General features: G+C 39.7%; 1 protein-coding gene across 1 annotated transcript; it reads right to left on the reverse strand.

Annotated features, from left to right (window-relative positions):
- Positions 1 to 294: 294 nt before the first annotated feature.
- PPP2CA (protein phosphatase 2 catalytic subunit alpha) lies at positions 295 to 23,225 on the reverse strand. The gene is made up of 7 exons (XM_072841051.1): positions 22,863 to 23,225; positions 8,002 to 8,211; positions 4,353 to 4,526; positions 3,728 to 3,817; positions 3,036 to 3,197; positions 1,864 to 1,982; positions 295 to 1,052 (listed from the first exon to the last, which is right to left on the reverse strand). The coding sequence occupies exons 1-7, from the start codon at positions 22,962 to 22,964 to the stop codon at positions 980 to 982; spliced, it is 930 nt and encodes a 309-aa protein (XP_072697152.1). The 5' UTR covers positions 22,965 to 23,225; the 3' UTR covers positions 295 to 979.
- Positions 23,226 to 25,617: the final 2,392 nt, after the last annotated feature.

Genomic DNA, 25,617 nt, shown 5'->3' on the forward strand with positions numbered 1-25,617 from the left:
TTTACAGTCCAGTCTTACTGAAGCTGCACAGATTTCCTTTCTTGCAGACAAAGTAATATGCAGGAAGAACCCACGAAGAGCACGCTGGCTATCTGACAAATTGTACTATCTGGATTACAAATGAGTCTTGAAAATCTTCTGAAGAATGTCAAGGAGTTACCAGAGAGATTATATAGTGACCTTGATTTTTATTTTTTCTTTACCTAGAATTCTACAAATTCTAAAATTTATCAATTGATGTAACTTTTAAATAAACAGCACCAGTCTTGCCCATTGATACAATTAAAATTTGACTTTCTCAGTTCTTAGTTCACAAGTTTATTATGAAAAACACTGCAGTGCTCTTGTGCAGTAACATCGTCTTATAGGAGGGGGAAAAACAGTTCTGTTCAAAACAACTCACCAGGTTCTGACAATAACAAAGAACATGAGGCTGAGATTTGAGAAGGGAAATAAACTGAGTGCAGACAAATCATACAATTAAATTAAACGGTATCCCTGAAAATAAACAAAACGATTTCAAAACTCACAAGTAGAGAGGGGAGGCCTTGGTACTTATTTTTAAAAATGTTCATTAAGCTCCAATGATTGTTTGCTGCTATCCTTATCTACAGTCATGCTGAGTAAAGCTATAGCTAAATGGAAGTTAAATTGTATTCACGAGGTGTTAATGTTTACATCTTATTATCTGCAGTCTCTCAGAGAAAGCAAAAGTAACTACAAATAGCGCTATGCCAGAAACTGGTTTCTTGACCAACAATGTCGCTTCAGCATGCAATGAACTGGTTCATTCTAAAGTGGTCACGGCTGTTGATGACAAGAGGCTTTGTATTTTTATATGGCACATCTTTTGGTCCATGTGAAAACAAGTTTTTTGAATGTTAACTATTCTCTGACATTTTGGAGTTACTGTTGCTCTTCCCATTTCCATTAGGTCAATATATGGTTCATGGCAATACTGTACAAGTTTAAAATTTCATTACAGGAAGTAGTCTGGGGTACGACGAGTAACATGTGGCTCGCCTCTGCGAGGTGCTGGGTCAAACTGCAAGCTGAAAAACAAAACATGTTTGTTGTTTATACTCCATGTATCAATTTACTGACAAAATCAAGACACTATTCTTTCAAACTTTATAATTTTTTTCCTATACAATTTCAGTTTGCCTTCAATGGAACAGAACCCTAATTGTAGCCTAATCGTGCATTTATTTATTTAAAATCATGCATTTATTAAGAGTGTAATAGCTGCATGCCTTCTCAAAGAGCCAAGGCAGAGAGACTTTTTATACATCAGGATTCCTAAGATTATTTGAAAGAAGAGTTCTACTAAATAAATATAATTTAAAAAGCCTAATGTACTGTATTTGTAATCTCAACCTTAGGATATATTTTATTAACCCGATAATAAAAACATGTGTTTAAAAGTTAGAATCCAAAAAAAAAAAAAAAAATTAGAATCCTAATAAATTACATTGGGGTCTATATAGGACAAGTTTCTGTTAGTGTTTCAATATATCCTAAGTCCGTTCAAAAGGAAACAGAGAGGTGGCTCAGTAGGTTAAGCATCTGACTCTTGGTTTCAGCTCAGGGTATCTCAGAGTCATGAGACTCAGCCCCATGTTGGCTCCCTGCTCAGTGTAGAGACGCTTGAGGTTCTTTTCCTCTCTCTCTCTGCCTCTCTTCACACCTTCTCTCTCTCAAATGAAATAAATAAAATCTTAAAAGCAAACAAAAGGAAACATAAAAATCAAATTGGAATCTGGATTTAGCATGAGCCCTTTAACTCTTACACTAACTCCCATTCAAACTATACAGTTTGACTCAACTGTAATGGCAGCCAACTACTAAGGTGTAAATACTTACAAAGAGTATTTTAGAGTATCATCAAGTTCCATGATTGCAGCTTGATTACCACAACGATAACAATAGTTTGGAGCACTGAAAATCGTTACTACATTCCGGTCGTGGCACCAGTTATATCCCTATAAGGAAAAGAAAGGTGTTAAAAACTTATTTATTTTATTTCCTTATTTACACAACTAAATGTGACTCGAGAGAAAAAAAGATCTCCCCTTCCCTCCCAAAAGGCTTAAAAACTATTAATGCTTTGTTTCTGGACATATTAATAATTTTCTGTACTCTTGTGTATAACTGAAAAATGTGTATATATGAATTAATTTTTCCCAAATTACAAAGCTAATTTACTAGAAATAGAAAAGACACTAAAACACAGCACTAATCACTGAAGAATTAACTGCTTCTTCTTCATCTGGCTGCCTTCTGTGGACAGCAGCATCTCATCAGCTTCCCACTGCAATGGTCCCAAACATGATTCATGAATGAGTATATGGCCACTCCTTATAGAGGCATATAACATATTCCTCTAGACCAAAATTGTCTTAATTCTCTAAGGCAAAGGGGAAGGTCCCCCAGTCAGTCACTGCCCAGGTACAAAGAAAAGAGGCCTCTAGGATCTCTGGCCTCATTTTGTTAAGTCCATCTGAATACTCAAGTTACTTTTTAAGCATTGTACACAAATATCTTTCCCTATCTTTAGCAAAGCCATATGTTTCATAATAATCACAGTTGTTAAGAGTATTAATCTAATAGGAACTTCATTTTCTAAGTATGCTAATCAATGTCCCATTTCCCTTTTAGTTTCTTAAATTATCTGTAATCCTACCATCCAAAAGGACTACCAAAATATCTGGTATTTCATCTCAATCTCTCCTGTATATATACATTTTAAATACATTAAAGAAACAAAATCGAGATTAAAAATGTTACATTCCCTTCTCCCCTGTTCCCTGTACCTTACTTTCCCAGGCTTAAATCCCAAGCACTATTCAGTCATGAAGAATTCTCTGAAAACATGTCAACTCATCTTCTGTAAAGGCTCAAGCTACCATGGCAAATTCATTGGAAGGGATACATAGGGTATCCTCATTAATTAGTCCTCCCACCTCCAATCCCTTCCTTAGTATCTTCCTTCATTGCATTTAGTTAAAAGGTAAATCAGGTTTCAGAGAACATACCTCCATCACCAGCTGGTGAGCTCTGGACACCAATGTGAGGCCATTGGCATGATTAAATGTTTCAGAAATGTCTTGCCCAAAGGTGTAACCAGCTCCTCTAGGAGATATACCCCAACCACCACGATCATCTGGATCTGACCACAGCAAGTCACACATTGGACCCTAAAAAGTAAGTTATAAATTGACTTCTTACAAAAATGATTTGAGTAATTCATGACCTTAATGAAGTCACACTTTGAGGGGTATTTGCTGAACACAGTCTAAGGTTTTGTTTTGTTTTTAAGGTTTTGTTTTAAAAGTCAAATATCTGTGTCAAATAAACTATTTCCAAATGTCTTTAAGAGACATACCCCACATCAATGTGCCCCAAGAGCAATAGGCCCTATAGTATGCAAATTTCAAATCAGACAGTATAGAGGAGTAATTAAGGTAGAGGCTCTGAAGACAACAGCCTAGATTCTAAGCCCAGTCTCAAAGGTGTTATGATCTTGAAAGGTTTCTTAATATTAGCCTCTAAAGGATGAGGTTGCCGAGAAGAGTGTTGATACCACCCACACAGGGTCATTTCTAAGCATTAGAAGAGAGAACACACCTATGAAAGTTACAATAAACTTTCTCCCCTCTAAAAACTTTTCTGAAATGATTTTACTACCAAACAGAGTAACTTATTTAAAAAAAAAAAAAGGCAATACCTCATGAGGAACTTCTTGTAGGCGATCAAGTGCTCTGATGTGATCCAGTGTATCTATGGATGGTGAGAGGCCACCATGTAGACAGAATATCTGAAAAGAGTAGTTTATAATGTTAACCTCACATAAAATAAACTTTAAACATTCTGGACTAAGCTACAGGCAGCAGCCCACATCATTTAGTGAGACTAGGGTTTCTGTGTTCTGCCAGAACCACGCTTGTCTCTGCAAGAGCTTTCTTCCAGCCTACTCTACACTACTGAATACAGCCCCCCTTCTTCCTGATAAATGATTACTGCTGCACCCAGAAAGAATTTCTGTGACCTTACCCTCACCATAGACTATCTTCCTTCTCATAGAATTTTCTTGCGATTTCTTCTGTACACTCCTCTACATGAACCATTAAATAGTTAATCATATCTCCAAGACTTGTCCAAAAACAACCTCAGAGGATGGATGGGCTACATCTTCCATCCCTGTGGTACCAACATACAGTTCAGTGCCTGATACAAAGGACAGACGTCAAAAGTCTAAAAGGGATGTGTGGGTGGAAAAGTGGCATCTAAACGTTAAGAAAACAGATTCATGAAAACAATCAGCAATATAAGTTTTAGGAAGACCTACATACCTGCCCATCAACCAAGGCAGTGAGAGGAAGATAGTCAAAAAGATCTGTAAAGTATTTCCAAACATTTGCATTTCCATATTTCCTTAAACACTCATCATAGAAACCATATACTTGTGTGATCTGTCTGCTCTCATGATTTCCTCGAAGAATGGTGATGCGTTCACGGTAACGAACCTGAAACAACAAAATAGAAAACAATATGAATACCTGGATCCTTCAAAAACCAAATGACAATTCGGCAAACTTTCTACAGGAAAATTCAGAGTTCTAATTTTGGTGAAGAAAACCTTCCATGCCTCCATATTACACTGAAATGAGACCCTACACCTAATGACATCTGTCCACGGAGTTTTGGTGAACCCCATCTCAACTACAATCAAACTCCTACTACTATCAACTTTATTTTTTTTTTTAAAGATTTACTTATTAGAGACAGAGAAAGAGACAGAGAGGCAGAGACACAGGCAGAGGGAGAAGCAGGCTCCATGCAGGGAGCCTGACGTGGGAGTCGATCCTGGGTCTCTAGGATCATGCCCTGGGCCAAAGGCGGCTCTAAACCACTAAGCCACTGGAGCTGCCCTACTACCAACTTTACACTAAGCATAATTATCAGCTGTAAAATTCCATGAAATTTTTTCTATACTTAGATGACTTTTGGTAAAATGCATAGTCCTGTAGTAACTATCATGATTATTTTAGAACCTTTCCATCAGTACAAAAATATCCCCCATTTGCTATCCCAACTCCTACTCCCAGCAACCACTGATTTGTCTTTTGAGATCTGCTTTTTATAGAAATTTCATATAAATGAGTAATACAATATATAGTTTTTTTTATGTGTCTGGCTTCATTTACTTATAGTATTTTTGAGGCTCACTTGTGTATGCATCAGCAGATCTTTTTTATTGCTGCAGAGTATTCCAGAGTATACCCCCCCCTTTTTAAGATTTTATTTATTTATTCATGAGAGACAGACGGGGGGGCGGGGGCAGGTAGAGACACAGGCAGAGGGAGAAGCAGGCTCCATGCAGGGAGCCCGACATGGGACTCGATCCCGGGTCTCCAGGATCAGGCCCTGGGCTAAAGGTGGAGCTAAACCACTGAGCCATCTGGGCTGCCCCATTTTGTTTCTTTATTCACTATTAGGATGAACTTCTGGATGGTTTACTTTTTGAGAGTTATGAATATGTTGCTATGATCATCTTGCCTATAAGTTTTTATAAAATACATACAAACATAAAATACACTTTCATTTTTCTTGGGTATATTCCTAGTCCAATATAACTGATGAGTCTATGGGTGTATATATGTTTAACTTTAGGCAGCCTGGGTGGCTCAGCAGTTCGGCGGTGCCTTTGGCCCAGGACATGATCCTGGAGACCCGGGATCGAGTCCTACATTGGGCTCCCTGAATGGAGCCTGCTTCTCCCTCTGCCTGTGTCTCAGCCTCTTTCTCTCTCTGTATCTCTCATGAATAAATAAATAAAATCTTAAAAAAAAAAAAAAAAAGTATGTTTAACTTTTAGGGAAATTGCCAAACCATTTTCAAAATGGTTGGTATATGAAGGTTCTAATCTCTTCATAAACTAACACTTGCTATTATCAGCCTTATGGACAACAGCATTCTAATGGGTGTGATTGTGACTTTAATATGCATTCCCCTGATGATCAATGATTTGGGGAACCTTTTCATGTGCTTATTGACTATTCATGTATTTTCTTGGATGAAGTATCTATGTAAGTATTTTATCCATTTTTAATCTTACTGAATCCTAATAGGTTTTTGTTATATGAACACAAATACCTTTTTCTTAGTTATATTTCTTGAAGAACAAAAAAAATCTTAATTTTGACGAAGTCCAATTTAACAAATTTTCTAATGGACTGTGCTTTTCATATAGTATCAATCATTGCCTAATCCAAGGTTACAATATTTTCTCCTATGCTTCATTCTGGAAGTTTTGTACCTTTAGCTCTTACATTAGGTCTCTGATTGATTTTGATCCATTTGTATGGTATGAGGTATTCTAAGTCCATTTTTTGTATATAGATAGCCCTCTGTCCTAGCACTACTTGCTTAACTTCCTCCCCCAACCCTCTGTATTAAAACCCTCTGTGTAAGGGCTGCTATAACAAAGTAGAGGAAACGGGCAGCTGAAACAAGTCCAGATCAAAGTGTAAACAGGGTTAGTTTCTTCTAAAGACTTGTCTACTTGGCTAATAAAAGGTCATCTTCACATTTCTTATCCTCGTCCCTCCGTTATATTGTCCTAATGTCTTCTTACAAGGACACCAGTCATATTCAATTAGGGCTCACCCTTATGACCTATGTTACCTTAATTATCTCTTAAAGGTCCTAGCACCAAATACCATCACATTCTGAGGTACCACCGGTTAAGACTGCAGTGTATGAATAGAGGGAGGTGTATGCGGCACAATTCAGCCCCATAACATTCAAATATAAATTCTTAAAGGCAGCATATTCATTCCTCTGCTGAGCACTGGGACTCATCTTAGGCTTTAAGTACAGATTAGCTTGTAAGGCTGTTTCCATTGTATCTAGAGGCACCGCAGTAATTTTCCATCATTTAATCTAACTGCTTTGTTTTACAGATACAGAACTTAGTATCCTCCAAGTTGTGTAGCACGTTACATGATTCAGACTAGTGGCTTCATGAACACACACATTATATATTGTCTAAAATTCAGCTCATGCCAAAACCACATCTTCCCACTCTTGCAATACTAGAGGTTTCTGGAAGCCATTTTACCATTGTGAACGTTCTTTAATAAAATCTCCCCTAAAGGTAAAATCACACTTTCTTTTCAGGGAAAGGCAGAGAAGCCTGTCATTCTAAATACTAGTGACCACTACTTTGTGTCTCATTTTCAGATATTTGTACATTTCCCAAAGCTACAATTGGTATAAAGCAACTTCCTTTAATTATCATTCCTATTGTTCTAGATCGTCAAGTTTTAATGGCTGCAAACTATTCCACATAGAGAGAAATCATAATTTACATATTCACTTCTGTTGGATATTTAGATCTATTCTTTTTCTGGTATTGAAGATAATGCTGCAATTAATGTTTTCACACAAATAAAGCTCTTCTCCTCTTGAATTTCTTCTTCAGCAAAGTCTAATTATAGGATTACTGTGTCAAAAGGTATAAACATTCTGATATTTAGTATGTTTTATTTCAAAAAAGTGTATTTTTTTTTAAAGTGTATTTCTAGAAAAGTCTTCAGCGAAGTCTAATTATAGGATCACTGTGTCAAAAATCTGTAAACATTCTAATAATTAGTAGTATGTTTTATTTAAAAAAATTACTTATTTCAAGAAAAGTAATAATATTATCTCCCCACACCTTGATTAACTGAAGTAACATTTTTATTTGACCAGCCTTCTAATATTCTCCTAAAAACTTGAATGAGAATAATTTTTTTTACTTTTATTCTGTACCATCCCTTTATCTAGAATGAAGATAGATCTATGATTTATAAATCTTAAACATGAATACCTGCATTCCTTAAATATGGAGTTTTATTCTAAAAATTAACATTCAGAGAAAATCACAAATCACCAGGAAAAAAGGAACGAGACTGTCTCACCCTCTGCAAAATGTCCCAAAGGTAACAGTGAAATTACCTTAAGAGCTACAAGCAGAGTAACTGTTTCAACTGAGTAATATCCTCTGTCAACATAATCTCCCATAAACAAGTAGTTTGTGTCTGGTGATTTGCCACCAATTCTAAACAGTTCCATGAGATCATGAAATTGCCCATGTACATCTCCACAGACGGTGACTGGACATCGAACCTCTTGCACGTTGGATTCTTTTGTCAGGATTTCTTTAGCCTACAGAAGGGAGATAAAATAAACCAATACATTTGGCATTAAACATTAACAAAGATGTTCACTTAAACTTAATGTAGCTTAACGAGCAGACACAATGTAAGACAAAACTGTAGGCACTGATAATTCCATTAAAGTAAGAGGGCAAAATATGGCCAGATTCTGTTATCTCACTCCTGATACTTAGAAAAATCATGTATCTAGATGCATAGTTCCATTCCTCTCATCTATCAAGTACCATCTAATTAAATGTTAAACAGATTATTATTAGCAACCGTATAAGATTAATGAAAATGGAACAAGACATTCAGGTACCTAGTTCCTTAACCTTAAAGTTCTAATTATAGTATACTGGCACTCCAGGCTATAAGAAAAGCTTTCTAATTCCCCCCTTAACTAGTTTTTTTTTTTTTTTTGGGGGGGGGGCATTATAAAATTTTGCATGACTTTTAAGCTCTTAATACTAAAAATACAAACTTTGTTTTACAACTGTAACTATTTGATATACATGCTTTTTATAAAGTTGTTTGGCAGCATATGCATTCCCCCACATAATCACAAATTCAAACATTACTTTTAAGGGCAGCATAACGTTATTTCACTCAACTGAAACCTCATCAGTCATTCGACACACGTTTATAGATCATCTACCTTACCCCCAAAACCAAAGTTCACTGGGAGACCATCATTCATTTGCTCAATCATCTGAGTGATACTAGATGCCAGGCCTTGTGCTAGCCACTTGAGGACCACAGTATACAAGACAGGTCACTTGGGACAGGGGACCACAAACAAGTAACCAATCACCAAAGTACAGGCTATGTATGTTAAGTGATAAAAGAAAGGGACAAAGTAAACGGTGGAGATTCATTTAATAAGGTAACACAACAAGACAGCCCATTAAAGCACACAGTGGAGCAGAGAGGCAGAAAATAAAATGATCAGGCCAAGTGCTAAGACATGCTAGAGTAAGCAGCAGTGTTCCAGGATCACAAACACTGGGACAGCTAGGAAATCTGCCTGACTGAAGTCCAAGGAAAGGGATGGGAAAAGGAAATGAGAGGTCCAACACAGACAAGGTACAATCTTGTGTATAAATTCTCAGGAAGAGGAAAAGGTTAAAGGCTGAAGCATACATACCAGTAAGAGTAGAGAAGGGGGTAGACTGGGGTAGGTGCAGGGTGACCCAACTATCCTGGTTTTAGTACTTAAAGTCTGGCATCCCAAGAAATGCCTCAGTTGTGCTCAGGTAAACCATGACAGTTGGTCACTCCACGTAGGAAATGCAAGGGAAGAGTAGGGCATGAACATGGACCAAAGAACAAGTCTAATCAAAGTAATACTAGAATAAAGATCTACTGGTAGAAAACTTGAGGAGTGAATTTCGGATTTCCGAGGTAGGGCTACACATGTGGGTATCAGAGTAGCGCTTAAAGGCCACTAGTATTCAGGGACCAATCCACCAAAAGGTCTTGCCCAGTCTGCCTCCAAAACACAAATCAATCTGTTTTTATCTTTCTTGCCACTATCCTGGTCCAAGCCACCATTACCTCACCAGGATTACTGTGCTAGCTTCCATACTGAACTCCCTGCTTTCATTCTGCCTGCTTCTTTTTTTCTTTTTTTAAATTTATTTATTTATGACAGTCACACACACACACACACACACACACACACAGAGAGAGAGAGAGAGAGAGAGAGAGAGAGAGAGAGAGAGAGAGGCAGAGGGAGAAGCAGGCTCCATGCACCGGGAGCCCGACGCGGGACTCAATCCCGGGTCTCCAGGATTGCGCCCTGGGCCAAAGGCAGGCGCCAAACCGCTGCGCCACCCAGGGATCCCTCATTCTGCCTGCTTCTAATCAATTTTCCACTCAACTATCAAGACTAAGAGCTAAAAAATGTTCACCAGATTCCTTTAATTCACGACTGCATACACAGAACCTTGCTAGAACAATGTCTGAGATGTAAAAGGCATTTAATATCTATTTGCTGAATAAATCAAGAATTTATACTGGGGGTACTGGATAGATCATCTTCAGGGAAAGCCATGGATGTCTCTCAGGACAATATCAGAAGTACAGGCATGGAAACTGGTACCAACGTCTCCGGAGAATGAAGAAATAACAGCTAAGAGTAGTAAGGAAAAGAGTCTGGGTACCTAGACAGAGAAAAGCAGCCCGAAAGACAGGTAACTTTATCCTAGAGAAAGGCAGCATCCAACTATCTGGGAAGGCTATTAGAGAAAGTACATGACTTTCTCAGGAAGAACCAGATTTCAGTTAAACCAAGAAGGTAAAAAGAAATTTTTCTCAAAGTGGATTAGAAGTATTTATTTCATACACTCAGGATTTATTGAGCATTTTCTTCTATATGCAGCTAGCATTATGAAATGGTGTTCCAGAATGTACAGTGGGAAGTTGCATCGGGGGGAAGGCAACACACTAGAACATAGAGGTGAAATTGCCATAATGAATTGTTGCTAATGAGCCATTGCTGATTACATTCTGAGCGACAACCAAGGGTAACCAGGACTGGTTTTAAGGCAGTGGTATACAAACTTCTCCACACATGAAAAATCACTTGAGAACTTGAAAGAAAGAAAAGAAAGAAAAGAAAAGAAAGAAAAGAGAAGAGAAGAAAAGAAAAGAAAAGAGAAAGAGAAAGAGAAAGAGAAAGAGAAAGAGAAAGAGAAGAAAAGAAAAAAGAAAAGAAAAGAAAAGAAAAGAAAGAAAAGAAAAGAAAAGAAAAGAAAAGAAAAGAAAAAAGAAAAGAAAAGAAAAGAAAAGAAAAGAAAAGAAAAGAAAAGAAAAGAAAAGAAAAGAAAAGAAAAGAAAAAAGAAAACCCCAGATACTGAGGCTACTCCTCTCTCAATGAAGCCAGAGTCTTTAGGAGTGGGATCCAAGCACCAAATTTTTTTTAGTCTTCCCTCCTCACTCCACACCAATGCTTCCCCAAATGCAGTGAAATTTATGAATCATTCTTTAAAAAAAAAAAGAAAAAGGATTTATTTATTTGAGCCCACTGTGGGACTCCATTCTAGGACTTCGAGATCACAACCGGAACCTGAGGCAGATGCCCCACTGACTGAGCTACCCAGCTGCCCCTAAGAAGTATTATTTCCAAGTCTCCCAACATTTGGGGAGCCTATTTCAAGACACTGACCAATCACTGATATCCAAAAATTAATAATTAATTTGATCTATTTTTAAATTTAGAAAAACATTTCACCGTGTCTCAAAAAGTGGTATTTTTCTTAAGAAATAATCCATCTTGCTAGGGTAATTCCAATCTCCCATGATTTATTGTAACTAAAATGCAGAATTTCACTAGGGATATTCCCTAGTCTATTTGGCATTAATACCATGTCCAGTGTTTTTGAGCACCTGGTGCACAGTAATGGAAATAGTCACAAATGAAATAATAGGTCCCACTTCAAAGAAATTTGCAAGTTATTCAGAAGTTTTAAAGGGACAATGATATACTATATGAATGATAAAAAGTTGCCATTCCCAAGTATCCTAAGGTCCTTATTACAATATACTCAAAATTCCCATTCAAATCATAAAAGGACAATCAAACCTAAATGCTATTTGTTCCTTTTATTTCAATTTCAACATATCACAATGATAAACACTCTATCTTTACTTTTACTTACTTATTTTTAAAATAGGCTCCACTCCCAGTATGGAGCCCAGCATAGGGTTTGAACTCACAACCCTGAGATCTGGACAGATGTTCCACCAACTGAGCCAGCTAGGTGATTCGATCTTTAATTTTTTAAAAAATATGCAAGTTATAGTGACACATCCTTAATTTTTTTTTTTTTTTAAGCAGCAGATAAAACCAAATGTCACCTTTGACCACCCTCCACAATCCCACATCCCTTGGGAAAGTTACCACTGAGAGTATTTTGATGTACATTCTTTTGAAACCCTGTTTACAAGTTTTACATACATATTACGTGCCTACAAAAACATAATCATTTTCTTTTGCACTTTTAAACAAAGAACAGTATTATTTAGGCAGCCTGCTTTTCTCTCCAATAATCCATCTTGGGAGACCATAATGAATATATACAGACCTGATTAATTTCTCATGATGGAAGTAGAATATTCCCTGATGGATTATGATTCAGGGAGAGGCCGTTACCAGGGAAGGCAAAAACACTACAATGTATATCCTAGTATTTGCTCCCTGGTATACACCTGGTATACATATACAGACACTCCCAGAAAGAAAATATCTTATTAGCAGATCTATCAGCTCCTTTTTATGTTGACATGACAAAATTGTCCTCCAAAAGGGAAAGGACACTGTATTTATAAAATTAACATCTTAAACTTCTACATCTGGGAAAGCCAAAGTTCTTTCTTCTCTTCCTACCAAATTTGAGACCAGAACAATTATAATTAAATCCTGGAGAAAAATAGTATTATGCACCAGATGCCATCAAGACAACTATAAAGTGTATCTTAACAACAAAAATTCAAGCTTACAAAGAATTTAAGTATACTTGTTTTGGGGAGGGTCGGTGGGGTCTCATCTCAGCTCCCAAATCATTACTACACACCAAAATACACTATCCCAAACACCAAAGCAATAACAGTTGCAGATGTCCTCACTGAAGATTATTTTACAGTCAAGAAAAACTAATCACAGAAAAAGAAATGCCAGAGGAGCTATGCTATCACAAGGCCTTTCAAGTCTCAGAAGCACATAAGAGAACCTCCTCTATGGGCCACCTAATGGGATCTCTAATGAGTCAGTCACCTTAATATTTGATCTTACCCAAAAGGCCAAAAAGCAATCTAATGAGTCTCCTTTAGAACATGCAGGCTGCCTTCACCAACCATCAGCTTCTAAGGTAGATAGATATACAACTTCAACTTCCTAGCTTAATATTCAAGGTAAATGGCAAAACCAGATTTTCAAAGCAACTTAATTAACATTCAAGATGTTTATACTTTTAATAACTACCTTTTCACTTTCTGGTATTGACTCCTATAATTTAGAGCCTCAGCCTCTGCACCTGAATTATACAGAGAAGCAAAAGCAAAAGACACATACCCCAAACTTTTTTGCTTCCCCCAAAACATTTTTTCAGGCCTTCAAAAGTCTCAGTAATAAACATTTGGGGGAAAAACAAAACAAAACAGAAGATCAAGGTTTTTAAAAATAGTGTAATCAGCACCATACTGATTATTTATTGATTCTTCAGTAGGAACTCTACTAAAATTCAAATGGCATAGACTGAAATCAGTGAATTCAAGGAAAAAAGATCTAATACAAAACTTCCGAGAACAAGGCTGAAACTAGAATAAGCTAGTCCAGTAATAAGAGCTTAACTGTGAAAAGTTAAAATTTTCTACTGTCCTAAAATTCAAACAATTTGGAGAGTCACTAGAAGAAAAGAAACCTCTAAGAACATTAATTTATTATTAATTATTAATTAATTATTAATTAATCTGAGTTCAGATTCAGAAATTTACAATTTTTATTTTCAACTTACCATCAGGTTTCTTGGGTATGGGCTATCCCTAACCACCATAATAACATGTACAAAAAAGCAAATTTAAACTAGACTCCTAAAATCATCGAAGTCAAGATAGACAAGAAAAAGAGAAAATAGGGAACCAACAACAGATTCACAAACCATTTATTTTTTTTTTTTTTTTTTTTTAATTTTTATTTATTTATGATAGTCACACAGAGAGAAAGAGAGAGAGGCAGAGACACAGGCAGAGGGAGAAGCAGGCTCCACGCACCAGGAGCCCGATGTGGGATTCGATCCCGGGTCTCCAGGATCGCGCCCTGGGCCAAAGGCAGGCGCCAAACCGCTGCGCCACCCAGGGATCCCTCACAAACCATTTATAAATTAATTTCCTTAAGAGCACACAACAGCAGTATAATTTCTCCTTAACATGTACCACAGAAAAAGACAGAGGATACTTATGCATTTTTATATTAAATAAAGTCATACAACATATTAATGCATTTTTATTATTAAACCAAGCAAACATGCTAAAATGCAAATGATTACAATTATGTAAAAATTTGTTGTATAAGAACGCTGAAGAACATTAAAGTGTTGATGGGTTATAGCAGTCTTAAACCCACCACATCAACAAAAACTATTCTCATTTCTTTGTATTCCCTTCCAGCTTTTACCCATATACAAATCTTATGCTTAAAACTGGTAAATGCCTCAACTTGTTTCCTAAAGTTCAATATTTAAGGGGGTCCCTGAGTGGCACAGTTAAGCGGCTGCCTTCAACTCAGGTCATGATCCAAGAGTCCTAGGATAGAGCCTGCATCTAGCTCCCTGCTCAGTGGGAAGTCTGCATTGCCCTCTCCCTTTCTCTCTCTACTCACGCAACGCATGAGCACGTTCTCTCTCTCTCTCTCCCAAAGAAATAAAATATTTAAAGTTCATATTCACGAATCCAATGTCCTATAGCATTATAGCAATCATTTTAAACTGATGTATAGGGGTTCCCTGGGTGGCTCAGCGGTTGAGCGCCTGCCTTTGGCCCAGGGCATGATCCTGGAGTCCCGGGATCAAGTCCCACATTGGGCTCCCTGCATGGAGCCTGCTTCTCCCTCTGCCTGTGTCTCTGCTTTTCTCTCTCTCATGAATGAACAAAATATTAAAAAAATAAAAATAAAAATAAAAAATAAAGTGATGTATACTATCCTCCCATACTTACACATCTATTGTTTATTTGACTTATTTCCTTTCCGGAGATTTTCAATTTACAGAGTAAAATATATGAACATTTTCTGGTTACATACGTAGTTTATAAAGCTCAATTATTTCCAACTTATATGTAATAATAAATGGAAGAATACACTCATTCTAATCTATTTCAAATACAAAATGTTACCTTCTGATTTACCTGGTGCTTTTTATTTTGGAGTTCAAACTTTTTTACTCTATGTTTATTTACTATCAGTTATTTCTCCTCTTATACAGATTATCCACACAAATTTTTTGAGTATCTATCGATAGCTAGATGATGCTCTTAGATATTTTTCTATTAAAAATCTGATTAATTAAAATGTTCAATGGAACTCTACTTCACATAAATAAAACATTTCACAATTTAATCACAATTGAGTATATCTTCTACTAATACAGCCAAAAAGACATAAGACAAGCAAACCTGAAAAAAATGCAACAAATAATTTTTGAATTTTACTTTTGTTTCAGAATATAAACATTTGAAAACTTTTTAAAAAAAGAACAGGGCATCCAACTCTTCTGTTCGGCTCAGGTTGTGATCTCATGGGTCGCGGGATGGAGCCCATCATCAGGTTCAGCTGGGAGGTGGCTTGAGATTACCTCCCCCCAACCCCTTCCCGTTCTGCTCTCAAATAAATAAATAAATCTTTAAAAGCGGGGGCAAATTTGCAAGCAACAATAATTTTTTTTCAAAACCACAACAGATTTTCATTTTGCTTCATACTGTTTTATGAAAGATAAAAAGAAAGTAGGTTTTCATAATTGTACAAAAAAATTAAGGTTCATGACAGACTAGTGTATACCGCTAAATTTTTATTTTGGTGTATGTAGGACTAGCCTCGGAAGCAAATAAATCTTGTGTTAATCATCTTCAACTATCAAACCTTTCTTCCTATTACTTGTCTTTCATTAATTACACCGAACAGATGCCTCTAACGTTTTATGAAACATTTTGGTCTTCTATATGATTATACTGAATGTATAATATTTGTGTGATTACACTATAAAAGTACTATAATCTTCCTTGTAATGTTCTAGGAACTGGTAGTTACTATTTGGTTTTAAGGCTTAGGATCTTACCAAAAGAAAAACATTCAGGAATAAGGAATAATTCTAAAATTGTATTTTTAATAAAGATTTTATTTATTTATTCATGAGAGACACAGAGAGAGGCAGAGACACAGGCAGAGGGAGAAGCAGGCTCCATGCAGAAAGCCCGATGTGGGACTCGATCCCAGGACTCCAAGATCACACCCCAGGCTGAAGGGAGGCACTGAACCACTGAGCCACCCAGGCGTCCTTCTAAAACCGTATTAAAAGAAAAAACATCAGTTGATGTTTTTCCACCTCTTTCTGTCAAATAAACATGTGCAGGAATTAAAACATTCCCAATCATTCCTGCAAAGGGGAAAAATATATGTAATCTACTCAACAGAGAAATGTTGGATATATATATATATATATATATATATATATATACATATATATATGCCATTGTTTAAAAATTCTTATGACAACAATTCATCACAAATAATATTCGCTCTAGGTGTCTGTTTCCTCCCTCATCTATACCAGATGACTTGGCCTAGATGGTCTTTAAGGTTCCTTCTATCACTAAAATTTTACTAAAGCATTTTTAAGCCTTTTCACTAAGTCACAGCCACCCAAAAGAAACAGGTAGTGGGCACAACTGCCAGTTTACAAACAATGCATGGCAGAGAAATAAAATGCACTTGATCACCACTAGCACAAAAATCTAAAAACCTTTCTTATCTATAGAGTTTACTACAAGTTCAATCTCTTAATGTGAAACCTTACCATTAGAGCAAAAAACTAACAAATCCCTAAGATAATGCTATCTTGACAAAGCTAAACAGCAAAAATGGATAATGCACATAAATAGGAGCTTAATAAATTTTGACCGAATGAATTCCAAAACTAAACATACACTGTCACATAATTAATAGCATCACAGACCCTGCAGTCTCTGTGAACTACACTTTGTATGTAAGTCTAGCTAGGTAAATGATGCAGTCTCCAGGAGCACTCTAGAGAAAGGTTCTCAATCCTCTTTCAGTCCCCTCGACATCAGTCACACTCCCATCTGTAACAGTGACTAAATGATTAAAATGAGGGTGAGGACATGGAGTGCCAGAGTGACTGGCCAACTGGTCATGTACAGTTTAGAAAATATCCAGATTCATATACACACATCTCTGTCATTGCCTTGTTCATCCATTCTAAACCACGCTACCAATATAAAAGTAGGCAACAGTAACTTTGTATTAAGAAATTAAGCAGTTAATCCCAGATTGCTCTTTACAATTTTTTCAGAACCCATCCCCCAGCCATCCACCAGCAGCCAGATCTCTCTTTACTTCAGCTTCTTTTACCACCTCTGCACCAGAAGCTGTAAAAGTTATCTAAACAACAAAAAAACCCAAATTCTTTCCCCTTCATAGTTCTAGTCCAATTTCTATCTCACTTGTGTAGCAAACTGCAATTGGAAGGCTTTTTCAGACAAAGATGGCAAAGAGAAATTAATAAAGAAAACAAAAATGATGGGTCAAAAAAGTAAAAAAAGAGGAGTGTTTCTCTGCCACACCTAACTTTTCCTTTCTTCTGAGCACCTTCAAAAAAAGACCCCTGTTATTACTTCAATGCAAACCTAATGTCTCCTGGTTTTCCTAGCTCACCTCCTCCAACCTAAACAAAGAATACTCCACAAACAACTTACAACACAATAGGCAATACCTCCTGCCATAAAAGTGAGGGTGGACAGGTGACACAAATGTTACCCATACACTCCCCTCCAGTGTCCATTCTGGTTTCTACAGCATGAGTTGTATCTGCCAATATTTGCAGATACAACTCTTGACATTGACAGAGAAAACAAAAGAATTGGGGGAACCTGTGTTTCCAAATAGTAGGGCTGTTCACCTTATCAATACTTCCTCCTTAAGTCAACTCCAAACCAACTGAATTACTACTTCATGACTGGGAGTTCATGAAACACACACAGGCACATGTAGGTCGGACTGCAGAAGCTATGATAATAAGGCATTTTACAAGCTGTATTGAAGAATATAAATGTTAGATATACTTTCCTGGAATGTTTTAAAGTTCAGTTTCTAGATCATGATTTGCACTGAGGATACACAGAAAATTAACTGGCATTTTCTTCTCACTAATGTTATTTGAGGGGCAAATGCAGCCAACCACATTCAAAATTGAAGAATAATTACTGTTTCCTCCTCCAGGACAAAATGAGACAAACAGTGTGTGTGACATGAATAGGAAGCTTTCAAGCATTCAAAATAAAAATAATGCTTTATTTATTTTACAGAGCTATTGACTGTACAATTCAGTTTGACCCCAATTCACCTCTATTTTTCATTATTAACACTACCTAAGAAAATAAAGGGGAGGCTGTGAAGCAAGACTAGAACACTGGGCTTAGAATCTGTAAGCCGGGCAGCCCGGATGGCTCAGCAGTTTAGCGCCACCTTCGGCCCAGGGCGTGATCCTGGGGTCCTGGGATCGAGTCCCGCATCGGGCTTCCTGCATGGAGCCCGCTTCTCCCTCTGCCTGTGTCTCTGCCTCTCACTCTCTCTCTGTGTCTCTCATGAATAAATAAATAAAATCTTTAAAAAAAAAAAAAAAAAAAAGATTCTGTAAGCCTGGGCAATCTCACTTTAGCCCCTAAAGTCAAGTCACTTTACCTTTCTGAGCCTCTGGTTTCCATCTGTAACTGAGGATAACAATTATCTCATAAACTTGTTAGGAGAACTGTGTATGTGAAAATATGATGCAAACATCATTCTGCATCAACACTTCCATTTGTTTTCAATATTCAGATGACTCTAATAAAAATTAACCAAGGAACCTTTTTTATCTTTTTAAAAGATTTATCTATCCAAAAAGAGAGAGAGAGAACACGTCTGTGCATGAGTAGGAGGGCCAGAGATGGGGAGAGAATTTCAAGGAGACTCCAGGCTGAGCAAGGAGCTGGATGTGGGGACTGATCTCACAACTCCGAGATCAAGACCTAAGCCAAAACCAAGAGTCCAATGCTTCACCAACTGCACCAAGGTACCCCAAAACAACCTTTTAAATTAAGCACAAATACCAACTCACAAAAATTACTCACTTCATATAGAAATTTAACCTTGGTCATATATTTTGCGGCTCATCCAGTTAGAAGGAGGGTTTGCTTTTTCCCATACTTATGTAACAAATGTGAGGCCTTAATGACTGCATTTTATTTATAGTGTTTGTAAAGTCATGGAAAAGAGCATATGTAGGTAAAGAACTCCTTTGGAGAAAAAAACAAAACAAAACAAAACAAAACTGGCTATCAAACAACATTCTCCACAAGTTTGGTAAGACCTGAAAGGACAAAGCCAAAAATCATACCTAAATTAAACCACTGGTGAAGTCACATAATAAAAGACTGTTTACTGTAGTTGATACTATTTACTTCTTCCAATCTGTAAATGGAAACATACCAGTCCAGTTATACAAATATAGTAATGTTACTGACTATAGAACTGTGCCTAAGACAAAACTGCATTCACTCACCACAAAATAAATGTTCAACAATCAACTAAAATTAGGATCCTCAAAATGACAAAGTATACCAAGTATCATCTTGGCTTTTTTTTTTTTAAGATTTATTTATTTATTTATTTATTTATTATTTATTTATGATGTACAGAGAGAGAGAGAGAGAGAGAGAGAGAGAGGCAGGCAGAGACAGGCAGAGGGAGAAGCAGGCTGCATGCAGGGAGCCCGACGTGGGACTCGATCCCGGGACTTCAGGATTGTGCCCTGGGCCAAAGGCAGGCTCCAAACTGCTGAGCCATCCAGGGATCCCCTCATCTTGACTTTGATATAAACTTTAATCCTACCTTAAGGGGAAAAAAAGTTCAACTAGTCAACTGTATAAAAACCATATTCACCTTTGTCTATAAAGACACACCTGGATTCTCTGCATTTTGAACACCTACCACTGTTAATTAATTGCTGATGGGAGACCATAATAATGGTCTCTGAATTTTTTAATAACCATGACCTCCCATGGTATACTTCTATCTGTACCATTTAAATATTTCATTCAGAGCAGTCATCTTCAGGGAGATAAAAGGGAAGGCTTTTGTATTATTCTTCCTTCTTATAATTAAACAATCAACTACTACACCAAGTACCTATCTCCAACAAGTAACTTTTCGTCAAAAGAAAAAACTATTCTACTAATGAAAAATGGTTCCCTCAAGATTCTCAAAATATGTAGCTTTCACTAGATGTGCTGCTATTGGCTACTCAATTAAAAGTGAAAAGAGAAGCTGCCTTAAAATTTAGTTTGCAAAGTTAACATAGTTCCAAAAGTTCAAATACTTACAAAGTTAAAAAGAGAATGAAGACTGCATAATATTCCCCCTCAAAGGATCCATTTCTTGGGAACCTAATTTCAAATATTATTTCCACTTTTTTGGCCCTAAGAACAGAAATCTGGACACAATGGATAAGCATAAATTGTTGGGTTTTTTAAAAAAAGATTATTTATTCACGAGAGACACAAAAAAAAGAGGCAGAGGGAGAAGCAGGCTCCCAGTGGGGAGCCCGATGCGGAACTCGATCCCAGGACCCCGGGATCATAACTTGCGCAAAGGCAGACATTCAACCACTGAGCCACCAAGTAGAGAGTGTTTAATCTCACCCTGAGTACAGAGTGTTTAATCTCACTATATCTTAGTTTTACAAAGACAGGAAAGCAATGACATTTACCAGATTCATCAAGTTTCACACACCCAACCCTAAGCACCCAAAATTATCTCCTACAGTCTCCAACACAAATCCTCTATTTCCCTGGTTCATGTATACTTAACTTCCAACTAGATTCATGCTCCTGAGACAAACAGGATTATACTTTATTGCTTTTCATCTCACTCATAAAAGTAAGGAATTGTGGAAAATCAGTAGGTGCTCAATATTTAAACACAACACACTAATTTAAATTGATTTTATATATAATCTCACATTAGAAGGGACCCTAAAACATGTTTTAACTCTTTAAATAGGAAAATGTGGACTAAGTGGTTGTCCCAAGGTCAGTCACAATTACTCTGAAACAGAAAGAGGACTAGTGTTCAGGTATAACTTGAAGTCCAGTGGTCTTCCAATTATATCATTACCTTCTTTTCCAATGTTTCCTACACAAATGACTAGTCATCTAGCCAGATGCTGACTCAAAGTCTATATATAAAGTACTGATCCTTAAAAGTCATTAAAACCATTACTTAGAGCACCTAGAAATTGAGACTTGACAATACACACTAAAAGTTTTAAAAGCCCCTTTCTAAACCCTTAACACAAACACCATCCTTATCTGATGAGTAAAGAAGGAACAAAAAAGACTCAATACATTGCTAACATTAAAATTCAGCTCCAACAGAAAATGTGCCACCTAATCAACTAGCAGGAGACTTGCTCAGGCTAAGGATAAATAAATCTGAATTTGACTCATTTAAATTGCAATTATTCACAGCACAGTTTCCAAAAAAGCTTGCTTTAGGAGCATATACATCAAACTCATGAACCTAATTTTCCCATCAAACCGCAAACGAGTCAGTATAATTGCTCTCTAATAACTCTTCACTAACACAAAATGCAAATACAGCAATCCGAAATTCTGAACTAAAATGAAATACTGCCAAGTTAATTTTGACAAGAGAAGTTAAACTACCTATAGTGGAGATAAGCATATTCCATGTATTAGAAAACTGACTCCTAAGGCTTCAAAAACACAACACAGTCAATAGCCAAATAGGCTACCTGTTTCTCAACCCCTAGGTAAAAAACAAAACGAAATTGGGCCATTTAAAATGGACTTCTCAAAAGAACTATAGCATTCTATTTTCAACATCTGTAAGATATTTAAACACTAAAAAGCACAACGACTGGGACAGAGTAAAAGCTCAATCAACAGTTACTATCGCTACTGAAAGCCTCAAAAATACAAAGAAGTAACTTTTCCAACAAAGAGCCAGTATACAAAATTTGCGGCTCCGAGTTTACGTTGTTCGTTTTTAAAAACACAAGGCAAAATGCCAAGTACGTCCAGCTTACAGAAGGATTTCACAGTACCCAATTTGAGTCAGCATATAAATCATAGATTCAACTGACACTTGATTTCCAATCCCAAAGCTCCTTATGTAGTATGACTCACCAAATTCTCCATTTCTTCCAACTATGAAATATAAGTTGTACTCCTTCCTGCATCTCCCACCATGACTTTCGTAGAAATTAGATTAGGGACAGATTTTTAAATCCCTGTAACCCCACTTTAAAGTCAAGCCTCTGGGAAGGACTGCTCAGTCCGTGAGTTTCACACAGACCACCCAGGACAGAACTGAAGCCGAGTGACCTTTAAACAGGTCTTGGGATCAGGCCTGCGAGCTGGCCTTTGGGGGATCCCTCTGGACCAAAGAATTAGGCCCGAGAACAAGCCAAAAGCCTGGCACGCGGCTCACGGAAGAGTCGCGGCCCCGCGGCCCAGGCCGTAGGACCCAGGTCCTCTCACAGGCATCTCGAAACCGTCCCCGACCCCGACTTGCAGGGTCTCCGCCCCGCCGGCCACCCTGCCCCGCACCAAAGCCGGGAGGCTCGGAAGCCCCGGAGTCGGGGGAACGGCGCCATTTTAGGCGGCGGTGGCGGCGACAACCAATCCCCGCGCTGGAGGCAGGGGGCGCCGGGTCGCCCGGGAGCCGCTGCCGGGCCGCGCCGGCCGCCGGTCTGGGAGGCTCGGGGGGCCCGGGCCGGCCGCCTCCGCCATGTTGCACCGTCCCCGTCGCCGCCTCCTTCCCGGCGGGCCCGGCCCGCCGCCGCTGCCGCAGGCGGGGAGAAGCTCACCTTCTCGCAGAGGCTCTTGACCTGGGACTCGGACAGCTGCTTGCACTCGTTCAGCTGCTCGATCCACTGGTCCAGCTCCTTGGTGAACACCTTCTCGTCCATGATGCCACCCGCCCGAACCGGCTGCCGCTCCGCGCTACTCCGGCGCCGCCGCCCGCACACGGGCCACACGCACACGCCGCCGCCGGTTCCCGGGGTACCTGTGTGGCTGCTGGCGGCTGCTGGCGGCTGCCCGGCGCTGGCGCGAACCCGCGGACTCTCCCTGCGGTGCCCGGCCGCCGGCCGCTGCCCTCCTCCGCTCGATCTAGCCCCGGAGCTCCGCTCTCTGTAATGGCGGCCGCCGGCGTGGTGACATCACGCCCGGCGTCAGGAGGCGGCGGGGTAGAAGGGCCGGGACAGGAGCTGCGCAACTGCAGAGCCAACCGGGTCGGCCGCGGGCGCCGCCGGGGCGGGGGGCGGGGGGCGGGAAGCGGGGCCAAGGCGCAGGCGCAACGTGACGGCCGGTTACTGAGGCGCCTTCGCTCTTAGGGCGTGGTCGCCCCGCGGGAGGGGCCGAGGGGGAAGGGGAGACCCGGGCGAGGAGGGCCGCCGCGGGGCCTCCAGCCCGCAGCCGGGCTAGTTCCCGAGCGCGACGTCCTCCGCGGCGGGGGCGGGCCGGGGGCGGGCCGGGGGCTGGCGGGTGGGGCAGGACCTCGCCGCCCGAGACGCGTTCCCTACGGTGAGACGGCTGTGCGCGTGCGCTTCCCCCCGCGTTTGCACCCCGGCCACGGAAACTAGACTTGGGACCCCGTGGTGCGCTGGAATCGTGTGGTCTTTGTCGTGTGGAATCTCAGGTCTTTGGGGAGGCAGGGGCCGGCGCCGAGGGGTCACCTGTTTGGAGTGGCCACCTCCGCCTGTGGGCGCGGCAGGCACCTCGTAATTAGGTCACTCGTGGGCGGAGGAGGGTGTGTCTGCCCTGGGAGGGCCGCGCGGTGCACCTGCCTCCCTCCGCACACACCTGTCCTCGGGCCTCGGCTGTCGGGCAGTGCGCGATGCCTGCGGCCGAGGCTGGGGCTTTCCTGAGCCTGGCTTCCACACGCCCCACGCAGCCTCGCCCGCCGTCGCCGTCCGCCCCAGGTGTGCGCCCTCCCGGGGAGGAGGAGGACACCTCCTACCACCCCCCGCCCAACCCCTGCTGCTTCTGGCCTACTCCGGAGAGAGGCGCGACCCGAGGGTGTTAGAAGCGGCTACAACCCGCGCTTTAAGGAAAGTTCAGGTTCCTTAGGATCGGACCTCAGTCTGGCTAGAAATCTGGAGTTGGCGAAATGTTTTCACATGCCCTTGTCCCTGCGTTCACAGAAATATTTGGCCCGGTAAAGCCCTGTTTATGTGCCGGATCCCATGCTTGGGATAAAGAGGGGTCATCCAAACAGACAAGGTATCTTTCCCTCTTGGAATAGGTAGAAGAGAGATAGATCATGGGTCCATAGGACCTGAGAGGTGTAACTTTCCAAAGGACATTTAACCTTAAAGCGTAAGGGCAGCCCAGGTGGCTCAGTGGTTTAGCGCCGCCTTTGGCCCAGGGTGTGATCCTGGAGACCTGGCATCGACTTCCGGGCTCCCTGCATGGAGCCTGCTTCTCTCTCTGCCTGTGTTTCTGCCTCTCTCTGTGTTTCTCATGAATAAATAAATAAAATCTTAAAAACAACAACGACAACAACAACCTTAAAGCGTGAGGCAAGAGCTAACTCTTCTTCTAGACTTCCTACCCCCCAGTAGCAGTTGACCCTGCTGAACCCAGGCACTCACTCTGCATTTCTGAGGGCATCATCCCAATCAAAAGGCTGAAGAAAGCTCTGGAGGCCTGGATCAGCCAGTGGTAGGACTGAAAATTCTTCATCCAAAACAACCTGCTTAACTAGGCTCACTGGCTCGGCCTTCCCAGGCTGAAAATGGCAATTCTGCTTTCCTTTCTACCTCTCAGTGGTGTGCCCAGAGGAAACAGTCTCAGGTCTACTCCCCAAAAGGCTTATAACATACTTTACTTGCCAGACTGGAAAAAAGTTATTTTAGCCCAAATTCTAACCCCGTTTTACAGTTAACATCCCCAAATAATAGAATTAATCTGGAATATATGAGGAAAAAATCTTCACTTAGCCCTCATGATTATAAAGCCATGCCCAGTGTGCTGTCATCTTCCTCTTCACTGTTGCCCCGTACTGTGTGAGAACTGGTCCTGTCTCATAGGGCAAGAAACAGACAAGCACTCAGAAAAGAGAAGGGATATTCCCAAGGTACTGGTCAGTCAGGAATTGAAACTTTATACTCCCAAGTGCAGAGTCTTGGCCACACTCACACAACTAACTGACCTCCAAGGACTAAAATATGGAACAGGATCAATATGATTTCCCTTTGCCTGGGTTATCTTATCTAGAAAGCTGAAGGTGATAGTAGTTTGGTTCACTAAAAAGTATTGAGGACCCTAAGGGCCCCCATGCATTCATATTTCAGACAGAAGTCCTGAATGGGTGCAAATGTGTACTGAGGGACATCAAGATTTTAAGCGTCTGCAGCAACATTTTACACAATAGTTTCCACGGACCATGATTACCATGAGAAACAAGTTCCTTTCAAAAGAAAATTTAGAAAATGCTATATTGTCAGAAATCACATGGTTAAAAAAAAAGCAAATAATAAAAACCTCATGTGTTTTATCTACCCTAAAAAAATTGTATTAAGCCCCTACTGTGTGTTAAGATTATAATGAGTGGGTTTT

Source organism: Canis lupus, chromosome 10, assembly GCF_048164855.1.
Source record: "Canis lupus baileyi chromosome 10, mCanLup2.hap1, whole genome shotgun sequence".
Lineage (NCBI taxonomy): Eukaryota > Metazoa > Chordata > Mammalia > Carnivora > Canidae > Canis > Canis lupus.

Excerpts from the sequence above, each read along its gene's own strand:
- PPP2CA (XM_072841051.1), bottom strand. The coding sequence starts at position 22,964 with ATGGACGAGAAGGTGTTCACCAAGGAGCTGGACCAGTGGATCGAGCAG. Across the intron at positions 3,818-4,352 it reads CTGCCTTGGTTGATGGGCAG|ATATTCTGTCTACATGGTGG; the intron begins GTATGTAGGTCT and ends TACTCTTTTCAG. Across the intron at positions 3,198-3,727 it reads TACAAGAAGTTCCTCATGAG|GGTCCAATGTGTGACTTGCT; the intron begins GTATTGCCTTTT and ends CTTACTTTTTAG.